This window comes from Neolamprologus multifasciatus, chromosome 2 (assembly GCF_963576455.1).
Source record: "Neolamprologus multifasciatus chromosome 2, fNeoMul1.2, whole genome shotgun sequence".
NCBI classification, from domain to species: Eukaryota; Metazoa; Chordata; class Actinopteri; order Cichliformes; family Cichlidae; genus Neolamprologus; species Neolamprologus multifasciatus.
The window spans coordinates 8,035,093-8,048,856 of NC_140440.1; the positions used below are offsets into that span (position 1 = coordinate 8,035,093).

Here is a 13,764-nt window from a genome sequence, read left to right on the forward strand (position 1 = left end):
TTGTGGATTGGGGTTTTCAGTTAAGATGCTAGTTACCCTTAGATTTAGACAAGGTCACACTTCCACAGTTAGCCCATTCCTCCACCTGACAAAAATAATGTCTCTCTTCTGAAAGGCTGTTGAACTCTCACCTTTTTCCTTCTGAAAGTAACACTGGAAATTGAATGCTCACTAAGAATTTGTTGGAAGGAGTGAATTCACATGAATGCCAAGGTTTTCTAGCTGAATATTGGATTGTGAGGCGATAAGGTTGTTTGCTATTCTTGACAGTGGTTTATTTGCTGTGGCTGATGAGTGTAAAATTTCAGTTTCTGTTATTTGATGTGGTATTTTTTTCTATTTTAGATAAATTAGTCCTGAACACATTGATAATTTGTAAGAAATCTGTTTAATATATTTACAGGATGTAAACACAATCTTAGAGGCTTTACAGTCAGGTATCTCTATTTAGATGACATGCTTACTGTTTTTTCTAAGAGACAACTCGAATGTCTTTTTGCTGATTAGACAGCACTAAATGTACCATACTGGTGCACTTAGTGCAACATACTGGTGGCTTTGTCAGGCTAGACATGAACAGAGTGGTGCGTTTTAAGCAAAATGTTTGTGTGGGTGTGCTAATGTGGTTCACGATGACATTATTTGAAAAGTCAAAGGATCACCGAAGTTAATAGCAGCCATCTTAGTTGGCTTTTTACTCCAAACCGGAAATGTCAACCTCAAAGTGGTGTTGGAGTAAAAGTGAAGGGATCATCGAAGTCAACAGACTGTGTCCTTTGGGGACCTGGAATGGCAATCCATCAAGAAGTAATTTAAATACCCAAGTCAGGAGCAAAGTGGTGGGATAAATAATAAATTGTCATAATTTTTTTTATTGAAATTATAAATCTATTATAATTCAGCCCTGTCCAGGAAACAACATATAGTCCTGCAGAGTCTTGTGAAAACTAAATATATCCTTACTCTCTTAATTCCTATAGAATCAGTAAGTAGTAGCCACGTGCTGATAATCAAATGGACTCGATTACTTGATCATCAGCGTGTGTGATGTTGTGCCATTTACAGATCAGGAGAATTCAGATGTGTCTTAACACAATGCCACAATCTTCCCAGGAGGGGATGTCCCCAACAAATTTATCTAAAGGTTGGACTATGCAGTCCAAACTTATGGTAAACCCCAAAAGCATTGGGTCTCACAGACTACAGGCCTCAATTGGCATATTAAAAGTTCATCACGGCACGATTAGAAATTGAGTCAACAAGGATGGCTTGCTTGTAAAGGTTGTCAAGCGAAGGCCTCTTTTCTCAAAAAACAGCATAGCAGCACAGTTAAGGCTTGCAAAGCTGAATCTGAACAAACTAATAGACCGCTGTGTCCTTTGGAGAGATGAGACCAAAGTGGAGATGTCTGAATTTAAGGCATAGCACCACTTTGGCAAAAACCAAACGCTTACTGTCATCTCGGTTGTTGGCAACTGCAACTGACAAAGGCTATCTCATGTCATCATTATTGGCTTAAACTTCTCATACCACCTGTCAAGCATGGTGGCCAAGGGGCAGCGAAATTGGTGATGGGCTTTTTTTGCGGAGTTGATCATGAACTGTCTCGTTGCTAAAAAGAACTGTGATTAAATGCCTGTGAACCTCAACGGACAGAAGTAATGTTGTAATGAAGAGAATTCCTCCACCACGACATAAGAGACTAATAAGTCATTCAGAAAATGAGGAGAATAAGTTATTGATGCGAAATGAGGTTCTGCAAGCTATTGAATCATGGGCCGTACTTGCTTCTTACAAGCTCACATAGAGACACACATAGAGAGTGTGCAGAGTAGCTTTATGTCAGGGGGGATGTTAATAAAATGGTGCCGTTAATCAGAAAAATGTCATGACATGTTTTAAGCTCATATTCCACTTCAACAAAATACAGTTGTTTGAGTTTAATTCTCCACTCAGTCATTTTGAACAAATGATTATCATGTCCATTTCAGTATTTTTGAAAAGCAACTAATTTTCTGCTGCAAGGTTGACATCCTCAGAGGATTATCTGTCTAATGAAAACTCAACTCAAATTAATGTAAGTATGCCTGTCCAAAGCTTACATAAGTGCTGTTCTGCTCCTGTGTAACCACTCTGGATCAGACCACATTTTTTTGTTTTTGTTAAAGCTTAAAAGTCCAGCTTTTTTCAGTGCATAAATGTTTTCCCAAAGTCTGTAATAAACCCATAGAATTGCAATTTATGTCCAATCAGATGAAACTGGAGTTGGATGATAACAGATTGAGGAGGAAACAAGACCATATGGTCGATCCCAACATAATGGGAAGAATACAGTTAAAGTGTGTGAGCCTCTTTGTTCAGAACATTTTGCCCACAGCACCAGTCACTCTTATTGTTCTTGTCAGTGTGATTACTTTCGACAGGATGATTGCAGTAATATAATTCATAATGTACGAATCGCAAAGGAAACTGTGAGCAAACGATCTGCAAGATAGTCGTCCCTTTCAGTTTGGATGAGCCGGTGTATGAGTCAGCTGTTGTCATTGAGCTCTGTGGTATTAAATTGTCTTGACTTTGCAAAGATGCTGAGCAGGCTTCCTATAAATTGACTCAATACTAAATGAAGACAGAGAGGTTTTTTTTTTTTTTTGCTTTTTTTAAATGCAAAGGCCTCGCTTCAACTTTTGTGTCTTTTTAAGCCATTATGGAGGAAAGCTTTGTCGGTATCTCTGTGTTGTGATCTGTCTGAAGCTGAGAGCTAAACTCACCTGCTGGTTATTCTTCAAGGCCATGCATGGATCTTATTTTTGCTGTTTTCTAATCATAGTTTTGGTGTGCATACAGTGTGTGGGTATGGGCTAGCTCTCTAAAATGAGCTGCGTAAATTTACAAGGCACTGGCTCGGTGCCCAGCCTGCCTTGTCGCCCCAGACGTCTTCACTGAACGTTTCACTGGAAGCTTTGCTTTGACCATTGTGGTGGGAGTGACGGCTGCCGCGGCCGCGAATACAACATGACAGATGGTGACTGCGTTAGGTGCATTTCACATCCCCCTCTTCTACTTTTTCTTTTCCTTTTTGCTCTAGACTTAAATGGCAATTGGCATTGGGTTGGGCATATGTTAAGGATTTGAACAAGAACTAAAAGGTTGGTGCAAAAGTCAGAGACCACCATGTGAAGCTTAAATGCTTTTGGTTTTCTGGTCCAGGTATGCTGCAGGTTTGTCTGGCAAACTAAATCAGCTTTTCCTGAGCTGATTTTCTCTCCATGTCTCACATCCCGCTAAGTTTCCTTTGTCTGCAGTCCTTGTCTTTTGACTCTTTGACAGCCCAAAAGTAGCTGAATAGTGAGAGAAGAATGGCTCTTTGTTTCGACCGCTTGCTGTCGCTGTGGATTTGATTGTCTCAGTAGGCAACATGGCCTCAAACATGACTATTCACACACTCACACACACAGTCACCCCTGTGGATGGACATTCCTTTTGGCAGGGCTCCCAGATGGCACTGCAGGTTCTGTGCGGGCTGCGACCATAAGAAGGAGTGATTGACTGTGTTTCTCAAAGGCTGGGCAGCATCACACTGGAGTGTGAAGGTTATAAAACCATAACTCTGTTTTTTTTTTTTTTTTTTTTTTTTTTTTTTTTTTTTTTTTTTTTTGCTGTTGAGAGTTCAGATTTCTCTGTAACGTCTTCAGCAAAAGTTGAAGCTTCACAGAAACATGTATAACTATTGGTTGTTGACTTTGGACGGATTTCATCTGGTACTGAAATGACCGATTAAAAGAGAACAAACTTTTAATTCCAACTTTTTAATTATGATTGATTGCTACTTTTCCAATTATAACATCAGTAATTTGAAGGTTATGTCTGTTTAGAAAAAAAAAACATATTTTGAAGAGATTGCCTTAGGCTATCAAAACAACAATAGAATAGAATAGACATTGGATTTGCTTTTAATTTCCTGAATACTAGAAGTTAGGGTGTTATACGAGTTCCATATTGTCGGATTTCTGCATAACATAAAAGTCTTTCTTTTATTCTATCAGAGTTTTGGGGATTTTTTTTTTTTATGTGGGAACATTTGGAGATTTAGTCAAAGTTCTTTCAGTATTCAAGAAGAATTAATTGTAGAAGTGGCGTCTTTTGTATTTTAGACTGAAATTGTCATGATCAGGCTGTGCAGGCAGGAGAGGACCCAAACGCAAACTCACGGGAAAACAGGACTGAACTCAAAATACAGCTTTATTGCTGACAGAGGACAAAGGCGATACAAAATAATATGAAACTAAACTGGGAAGCACTAAGGAACTGACTCACGAGGAAACACACGGAGGGGCACACAGTCATGAGGGAGAACGCGACACTGAACTGAGGGAGACGTGGACATAAATGCACAGAGGGTAAACGAGGGAAGTGGGAGCACATGGGGAACACAGCTGACCTAGATAATCGTAACAAGACAGGGCAGGAGTGAACACAACATGACACATACGAGGGACTGTCAAAATAAAACAGGAAGTACACAGAGGTTCAGACAGGAGGAGAGAGAGCACGGGGAGAGCATGGACATAACGGGCTGGGGAAAACATGGAATAAAACACAAGGAGGGGAAACAAGGATTCACAGATAGACAGAGGGGCACACAGGGGGTTACTGAACAAGAAACATCTTAACTAAACAACCTAGGAACCAAGGCATAAATAAAGAACAAAATACAAGAACACACGAAAACTGAATACTGGGACAATATGGCCCTGGACCATGACAGAAATTGCATCCCAAATAACATGGTTTTTCCTGCACCCATGTTCATTACGGACAATAAATTGAAGTAAAATTTAGGTCTTGAATGGTAGAACCTCAAAAAGGGAACGTCTTTGCAGCCGCAGGGTTAGTGACAGGCTGTTGAACATCCAAAAAAACATCTTGTTAAAACTGCGTCTTGGTGTTTTATAACGACGCTTACAAGCAATGTCAGTTCCATTACAGAAGAGTGGTAGTTAAAGAGACCGTCCCATCATCCGGAAGGTGACTGATTTTTATCTGCGCGGCAGCTACCCTAAAAGACCCTCAAATGCCCCGCAGCCACGTTTACTCTTGAGTCAAGTTTTTATGTTGAGTGATCGATTTGTTCAACTTCCTTTAAATGTTTAATTAACCTAGACCCAGAGTAAAATGTCACTAATATGAAATCCTCAGATCCTTTATCACAGCCAGCTGAGCTGGAAGCAATTTTGTGAGTATTAGGAGATGACATTTTCCCCTGGCAGACATCTTATGGGGGATTCAAACTAGTTGCAGTCACAGTGGAACAGAAGTCCTGCGAACAAAAATTAGCTCAGTGTACATTTACGTGTGATCTGCATATTAGCCTTGAAGCAGAATCATGCCTCACTTGCATTTGGACTTTCATAAACGGTTAATGTGGCATATGCTTAAAATACACATTTGCTTTCTTACTGAATGCTACAGTTTGTTTTTTAATGGATGTTAATGTTCAGGCATCAATTTTAATGTTATTGGGAGGTCAGTTGAGATTCGACTTGAAGAAAATATCCATGTTTAGTTGTTGTTAAAGTTGCAAAACACTTTTCTCCTTCCACATCTTTGGCATAATCTCAAAGCTGAAAATCTAGCTGTCGGGCAAAGTTTTTTCGGTGGGGGGAGACGAATTATAGTGATTGTATCATCTGTAAATCTCTCTTTGAGCGCAGATCATTGGTAGCACGCCTGTTAATGGATCCAATTTGAGCTGGATGGAGATGTACTTAAACACCCTTGCTCTCCCTATTTAAACAGTTTAACTGAAATTGGTTGTGTTGTGACTCTTGTGTCCTTGTAAAGCCACTGTTTCACTGTATTAGACCAACTGTTTGTATTCATCTTGGAGCGAAACCCGTGTTGTGCAGAGAATGTCAATAGAATGTTTATTTACTATTACTAACAGTTTTTATTTCCTAAGCATGAATATCTAAGCTCATTAGAAGGGGAAATAAAAACATGTATCACTTTCTGGGTAAATAAAAGTGAATATAGAATTTAGCTAGCTAAACCAACATAAAAAAAATAACAAAAGTGACAATGCACTGGCCTATCAAGGTGAACTTGATTTACTTTTTATGTCAAGATAGGTTGACAGATGATGTCAGGACAGAGTCTACATGGATTAGGATGTTTGTAGATGACCCTGATCTGCAGTCAGAGTAGGGAGCAGGTGGAAGATGGTCTGGAGTGTTGGAGGTATGCTCTAGTGAGAAGTGGAATGAAAGCCGGTGGAGGCAAGACAGAATATGTGTGTGAATGAGAGGGAGACAGTTGTAACAGGGAAGATGCAAAGAGTGGAGGTAGTGTAGGTACATGACTTTAAATACATGCTACAAAAAGACAGGAGGCCGAACTGGAGGTGGCAGAACTGAAGATTTTAAGATTTTTACTGGGAGTGGCCAACAACATTACATTAGTGTACATTGGTGGGACACCACAGGTGGAGCTGGTAAAGAAGCAAGCTTAACATGGTTTGGACATATGTAGAGTACCAAGGCTGTTTGATATGAAGCTGCTAGGCAGGAGAAGAAGCAGAAAATTAGAAGATTCATGGAAGTAGTGAAAGGGAACATGCAGATGAGTATGCTAGAGACCAGAATCTGCAGTGGCAACCCCTGAAAGAAGATGATTTATGTCATCAATTAAACAAAATCAAAAAGATGAAAACATTGTAACAATTTTTTTTCTCCTTCCATGTCTCATTCTTTTTCATCAGGTGTGTACTCCTGCCTCTCTTGAGTGTGAAGCCTCCTCAGCAGGCACTCTTCCTGCTTGTGGACTCCATTGATGAAGGCAGTCAGCTGGGTGAGGCGGAACAGAGGTCCTCCCCGGGTTCTCCCAGGACCATTGCAGAGCTCCTGGCCAGTCACCACGAGTTTCTGCCTCCTTGGCTGCTGCTCATCTGCTCCGCACGACGACAGAACAAAGCCATTACCAAACTATTCACAGGTAAATGGTTCAACTTTTCTCGTTGGTCAGTTAAGATAACTGTTCTCCAATGTAGAGGCAATTTTCCAAAAGCTTTAGGGTGTTACATGTAGTTTTTTAAAAATCAATACATCATTGTCAAAATCACTGTGATACCATTATTACAACTGAGCTGAGCTGTTGAAAAGAGACAGTTTGATGTATGAGAAAGTACTTGCAATTGTCAGTACTGTTGTATGCTTGTTCCGCTTGATGGCAACCATTTTTCAGATTTAATAATACATATTTTGACAAAAAAATACAGCAGTTACAAACAAAGCCTGCAGCATCGTTCTTTTTTTTTTTTTTTTTTTTGGTCACTGCTTCGAATGCTTTCTAACATTATGACATGCCTGAAGGGATTAGTCACCACTGCAGACTTCTGTAAGAGATGCAGCTTTTCCTTGTCTTGTGACACTGTACCATACCCAGTGCTATTATCTCCTTGTCAGGCCAGCAGCCTACTCTGTGGCGATGAGCTGGCATAACATTAATCAAAAACCTAACTGTGTGGGAGGAAGTTGCCTCCGCAGACTCACATTGCTGCGTGTCCCCCGTCTACCTTTCCAAAGCCATTGAATGTGGGAGCTTCTAGTGCCCTCACCTTACCTTTTTTACTGTTACACAACATCCCAGCAGTCTGAATAGTTGTGCTGCTCCCTCCTCAGGAGGTGCTTGCAGTCAGGTTTGGGGATGAACAAGCTACATGCGTTCTTCCTTTTGTTCCTGCTTAAATTATGAAATGCCTATGTTTGTATGATCTAATTCTCCAAAAGCAGTTCTATTTGGTAGTGCTGATATTTCTATTAATTTTATATTGGAATTAGGGGTGGGCGATATAAACGATATACGATAGAAACGATATACGATAGAAACGATATAAATTTGGCCAACAATAGAGATTTTGACTCTATCGCGATAGCGCATGTTGATGATGTCATCAAGCTGCGCCTGTTTTGGTCGAAAGCATCGCAGCGGCTAAAACCGGTATCATCTGCAAATTATGGCGGGCGACAGTTTTGAAATATGGGGAAAGCCAAAAACTGCGCTTCCTCCACTTCCGTAACATTGATTCATTAATGTTGAATTCTCTCGCAGCTGTTCTATTCCCATGTTGTTGCAGTATATTAATAACTAACCTCGTATTGTGGATGAATAATTTGTTGTTCTCCTGACTGAAGTTTGCCCCGTGTATAGCATCCTGCTATGTGATTGCATTTGTCCCCAACCACCAGAATCCCTCACGTTAACTTTTATCGAGTGGAAAAAAAGTTGGCGTTCATCCTCCAGCTTCACCGTGCTAATGTTATGCTAACATAGCTGTGTCACTGGCAATCACGTAGCACAACATTATATACCAGGTAGTCCAACTTCAGTAACCCTGCAAACACCACTGCTGCTTAGTTTTCTGTCTTCATTTATGTTGGAAGTGGTAGCAGAGCTGTACGTTTTAATTAGTTTCAAAAATCTCTGTCAGAACATGGTATGAAATGTTTAGGTGTAAACTAGCGAGCTAACTTCCTGTTAACTTCTAACTCCGTTAAATTTAATAAATTCTGCTTTCATGGATGCATGGATGTTAAACTTAATTGTTACACCCGATAAAGCAGCAATGCTGATGATTTAATTAAAGATGAAAGAATTTAGACCGTTTTTAACTCTTAGTGTTCTTTGACTTTGGGACCTGAAGTGGACGGAGTTTTGGACCCAGATTACTCCGCGAAGCTCCTCACTACGGCAGCCGTAATGCTCTGACATTCCATCAAGCAGTGCGGCTTACCAAAGTTGTACTAAAACATTTTTTAACAGATTTCTGCACGCCAAAATCAGTTTGAGGTCGGTAAGCACAACCAGAATTCATACATAAGGCACACTCTTGATTTTTGAGAACATTAAAGGATTTTAAGTGTGCCTTATAGTGTGGAAAATATGTTATACAGAAGAAAATAATATATCGTGATATATATCGTTACCGCACGTGCCTCAAATTATATCGCAATATGAATTTTAGGCCATATCGCCCAGCCCTAATTGGAATCCTGGACGGTCAACAAAAAAATGTCAGATTCTGTGTGCTCCAGCTTTTAAATCCCGCATTGGTTCTGTTATTTCTTCATGATGAGCTCTCACAATCGGGTATGATCGCGATTAGGTCTCTGTGCATAATATGTACAGAAATGCATGGTAACAATATAATGTGCACCTAAAATCCTATAGAATTAATAGGACAGGTAACAAGCATCCTTCTTTAATATCTAGCCCCAGCAGCAAATTAATTTGCTTGGCAGTCTGTTCATGTTCTGGCTTGTCTTCAGTGGATTATGTTGCTTGCCTCTTATCATTTTAGATAATACAAATAGTATTCCTGTATATATTCCAAAGTAAATGCAACACTGTAATTAGAATTAAGAGGTCACGCTCAAAGTTGTTTTCAGGACTCTTAAAATATGTTTTCCATATATACAGCAGGTAAAGTAAATATTGAACGCATCACCAGTTTTCTTAGTAACTATATTTCTAAAGGTGCTATTGACATTAAATTTTCACCAGATGTTGGTAACCCCTCAATCCAATTCACACATGCAAAGTAATCAAACTATAACTGTCCATATTTTAAGTTGTTTGTAATAATGAGAGATGACACAGGGAAAAGCTGTTGAACACATGAAGAAATGGAGGTGCAAAAGACCTAGAAAGTCATGACAGCAGCTGAAATCTATCAGTAATTAGAAAGCAATCCTGCCACTTAATGCTAATGAATAACAGCTGGTTCAGTCCCTATAAAAAGGTATCTCATTACCAAAGATACAACCCATGATGGGTAAAACCAGTGAGCTCTTGCAAGACCTTGCAACCTTATTTTTGTAACAGATACTGATGGCATTGGTTTCAGAAGAATTTCAAAACCACTTGAAGATTCCAGTGAACGCTGCTGGAGCCATAATCCAGGAGTGGAAAGAATATCATTTCACCATAAACTGGCTACTACCAGGTTCTCCCAGCACGATTTCAGACAGAGTGAAAAGAATTATCAGATGAGCTTTCCAGGAGCCAAGGACCACTTGTGGAGAGCTACACAAAGAGTTGGAATCAGCAGGAACAATTGTTTTAAAGAAAACAATGGCCTGTATGCACGCTCGCTACACAAGACTTTGTTGCTAAAGAAAAAGCATGTTGAAGCAAGTTTAAAGTTTGCTGAGAAGCTCAAAAGGCACTGCATAACATCCCAAAAGTAAATATGTTTTGAGGTGGGACCATCATGGTGTGGGGCTGTTTTCCAGCATACGACAATGGCACGCTTCATATAATTAAAGGAAGGATAAATAGAAAACACATACAGAGACATTCCTAATAGAAAACTGCTGCCGTCAGGAGGATGAAGACTAAACGAGGATGGATGTTTTACCAAAACAATGATCCCAAACACAGCTGAGGAAACTGTTGGTTTCAGAGAAAGACAATAAAGCTGCTAGAATGGCCCAGTCAATCACCTGCTCTCAATCCAATGGAAAATCTATGGAAAGAACAAAAGTTCAAAGTTCATAGAAGGGGTCAAGGAAACCTTCATGTATGTGTGTAAGAATGGGCCAAAATCACCCCTGAGCAATGCATGAAAAAGAATTTCTCTATACAGGAGGCATCACTAAAGGCTTCTGTACAAAGTATTAAATACATTTCAGTAAGCGTGTTCAATACTGTGTCATTTCTCATTATTACACTTAATTTTATGGACATCTATTGTTTGATTTCTTTGCTTGTGTGGATTGGATGGGACATCTGGTGAGAATTTCTTCTCAATAGCACATTGTATTAACTTAGAAAACTGGTAACACATTTAGTACTTATTTAACCCGCTGTAGGTCTCCTGCAAGAAAATGAATTGTCAGCTATTTTGATCATTATTTCCGTGCAAAAGTTCCAGCCACTCCGTGGGTCTAGTTTCTCCATTGTGAGTTTGTTTCTTAGTCATTGTTTGTATAAGAGTGGAAACAGGAATTCAGGACACTAGAGTCTCACTTTGAGTCGTTCGTGGGCATCGTGCATGTAATTCAACAAACCAACCGTGATGCAGGCTGCCCACTTCATAATTTCAAAAACACGCCCACCCACGCTTTCCTCCAACTTAAAAGGTTCTGTGTAGGAACCCGTGTGGATTGGTATTAGTTTAGTTTAAAACGTTTTCCAAAACTCTGTGTACACAGACAACACAGATGGAAGAAGTTTTATATTTGATTTTCTTTCGGCAGCAGTTTGTGTTTGGCCCAAATCATTAATTTCAATAGTGAGATTTTATCTGGTGTGCACTTCATGTTCAGAGCGGACTCAGCAGGGGTCTTATATACCAAAGACAAAAATGGTTGTTTTTTTTGTTTTTGTTTTTTTTTTTGGAACATGTTAGTTCTGTTTCTGCTTGTTGCGCCTCTTTTGTTTGTACTTGTCTGTTGTTTTTTGTTTGTTTTTTTTATATGGTTTGCGGTGAGTTTCATCGTGGAACGATCTGATAAGTGGCAGTTATCTTCTTTTTCTCCATTTTTGAAGCTCATTCTCTCTTTACTGCCTCTTTGTTGATGGCCAAGCTTTTGTTGAGCTCTTACTCCAATTGCCAAGCATTTAGTTCAAAAAGATTAATCTACTTTTGAAAAGAGTGCCAGCCTCACATCTGAGATGTGATGTCCCTACTTGAAGGGAGTGAAGGACATATTTGGTTTTGTTTTTCCTTTCCGTTTAGACTTGCTGATGTCTTTTTATTTCTATGAACATATTCCACAGTTAATACCTTTTATTTCAGTTCTTTATCTAGTTTATGCACTGAAATCCTCCTGCAGAACTACAGTAAGCCTTGATCTAATGCTTTTAGCAGTGTCTTTGTTTTGTCTGGATCCAGTCTTCCGCTTTTAGTCCAGTGCTGGAAATTCTTCTACAAGACTGACTTTTTCCTTTTTTTTCATCACACATAGACGGATGTGGACTTGCACACACACACTCCCTCACTCACCCACAGTGTATTCTATTGCCTTTTGTACCTTATTATTAATATGGCACTATGAATGCTCCTTATTCATGCAGCAGTGGACTGAAAATAGACCAAAGAACTTCAGAGTATCAGACTGAGGCCAAGTGTCCCCTAAAAATATCTTGCATATTGTTTACAATTTAGAGATGGCAGTGACCTGCCAAAAGCGTCCACTTTCATGCTCGCTGCAAAGCAAACTACTATTTTATATGAGCGTCCGTTTTAGTCGCAGTGGAGGTTGTCAGTTTCCCAGTATACTCTGGTTTGTGGTAATGCGAACTTTGTGGTTTTGTAAATACAGTGCTGATAGAGTTTGAGGAATGACCTTTAACCACAAGGTTTTGAAGGGAGCTCACTGGACCTGAATTTTGGTCCTGTACTTCTAAAATGACTAAAAGAATTCAGACTCCTTTTATGTGTCACTCAAATCTTTCTGTTACCTTTGATTTTTGCAAAATTTGCTTCAGTCTGACTCACAGCAAGTGCATTCAGCTGGAATTTCTCATTTCATTTTTTTAAGGAGATGACTTTATTCCCCAGGAGCAAAACTCAGAGTTCCTTGTCTCTTGCTCAACTGTTATTCCTTGTGTCTATCTCTGAGTGGAATGTGCTTTGGGAAGTTTTCAGCACCTCAGAGACCGAACAGGAAGAAGGCATACTGACTTATGCTGCAGAATGCCTCACTCACATCCGCTTGGCTAATGCCTCACAAACAAAGAGTGGTCAGTTTGTGAGGAGTACAAGAATTTTGCACAGTATCCCTCTGGCAGACCCGTGTTATGTGATCATTCCGATTCGAATAAGCTTCGGACTTGTTACCTTTGACTTGGACTAAAATTTCACTCTCGAGATGCAAATTGTAGCGAAAAAAAATCCTGCTTTTTCTGACTTTACCTTTTCTTTGAGCTGTGATACTGTAAGGGCATTGTAGCGGTAGCGCAGTGGAAACACTTAGGCAGCGATTTTGGTTGGGAGCCGGGTAGAATCTGTGCCAATTTATCAAGGCCTCCAGCAGAAGGTGGAGCAGGGACAGAGAAAAGAGGGCTGTATGAAGGTGCAAGGTGGGGGTTGGGTGTTTAAATAAAAACAGCCCCCCGTGTGTGTGTGTGTGTGTGTGTGTATATATTTATTTTTTTCAGCTCAAACCTCAATCTCTTGCCATCTTTTTTTCTTTTTTCTTCCTACTTTGCTATTGGTCTCATCGAAATGCTTGCAGCCCATTTTTAAATCATAGTTCCAACATAGCATTTGAATCAGACTCATGTGATTTTTCCATCCGTCACATGAAAGCATCACTGGACTGTAAGGGCTCCTATCTGAACAATACTGTTTGATTCATACTTGTTAAAGTTACTGTTTCTCAACAGGCATGTATGTGTGGGGGCTTGAGAGAGTACTGCACGGACTACATGAAGGTGTCTGATCAGCTGATAAATAATTTTTTATAAGCGAATGGCTCATATTGACATTTACTTCTGGAAAAGCAAGGCTTCATTCTTCATTTCTTTAAGTAAAAATGGCCTTCTTCTTCCCAGTCAGAAAGTGTGACATCCAGCCAACGAGTCGTTTAAGGTCACAGTTGTAGCACGGTGACGACATTCCTGACAGTGACACAAAAATGCAGACAGGGTCGACTCATCAGATCAAAGTGTAAATCCAGTCTGGTGCTATAAATATGAAAAAATATATACAACTGGACTAAGGTAATCACTGCCATCTCTTACTTGTAAACGATATGGGGG

General features: G+C 39.8%; 1 protein-coding gene across 1 annotated transcript in view; it reads left to right on the forward strand.

The window, feature by feature from the left end:
* The window catches only part of ankrd50 (ankyrin repeat domain 50), a 37,957-nt gene that overhangs the window by 11,526 nt on the left and 12,667 nt on the right, over positions 1-13,764 (forward strand). The window contains exon 3 of the mRNA XM_085178992.1: positions 6,758-6,990. Within this exon, the coding sequence (XP_085035118.1) occupies positions 6,758-6,990 (233 nt within the window). The remainder of the gene's footprint in view (positions 1-6,757; positions 6,991-13,764) is intronic.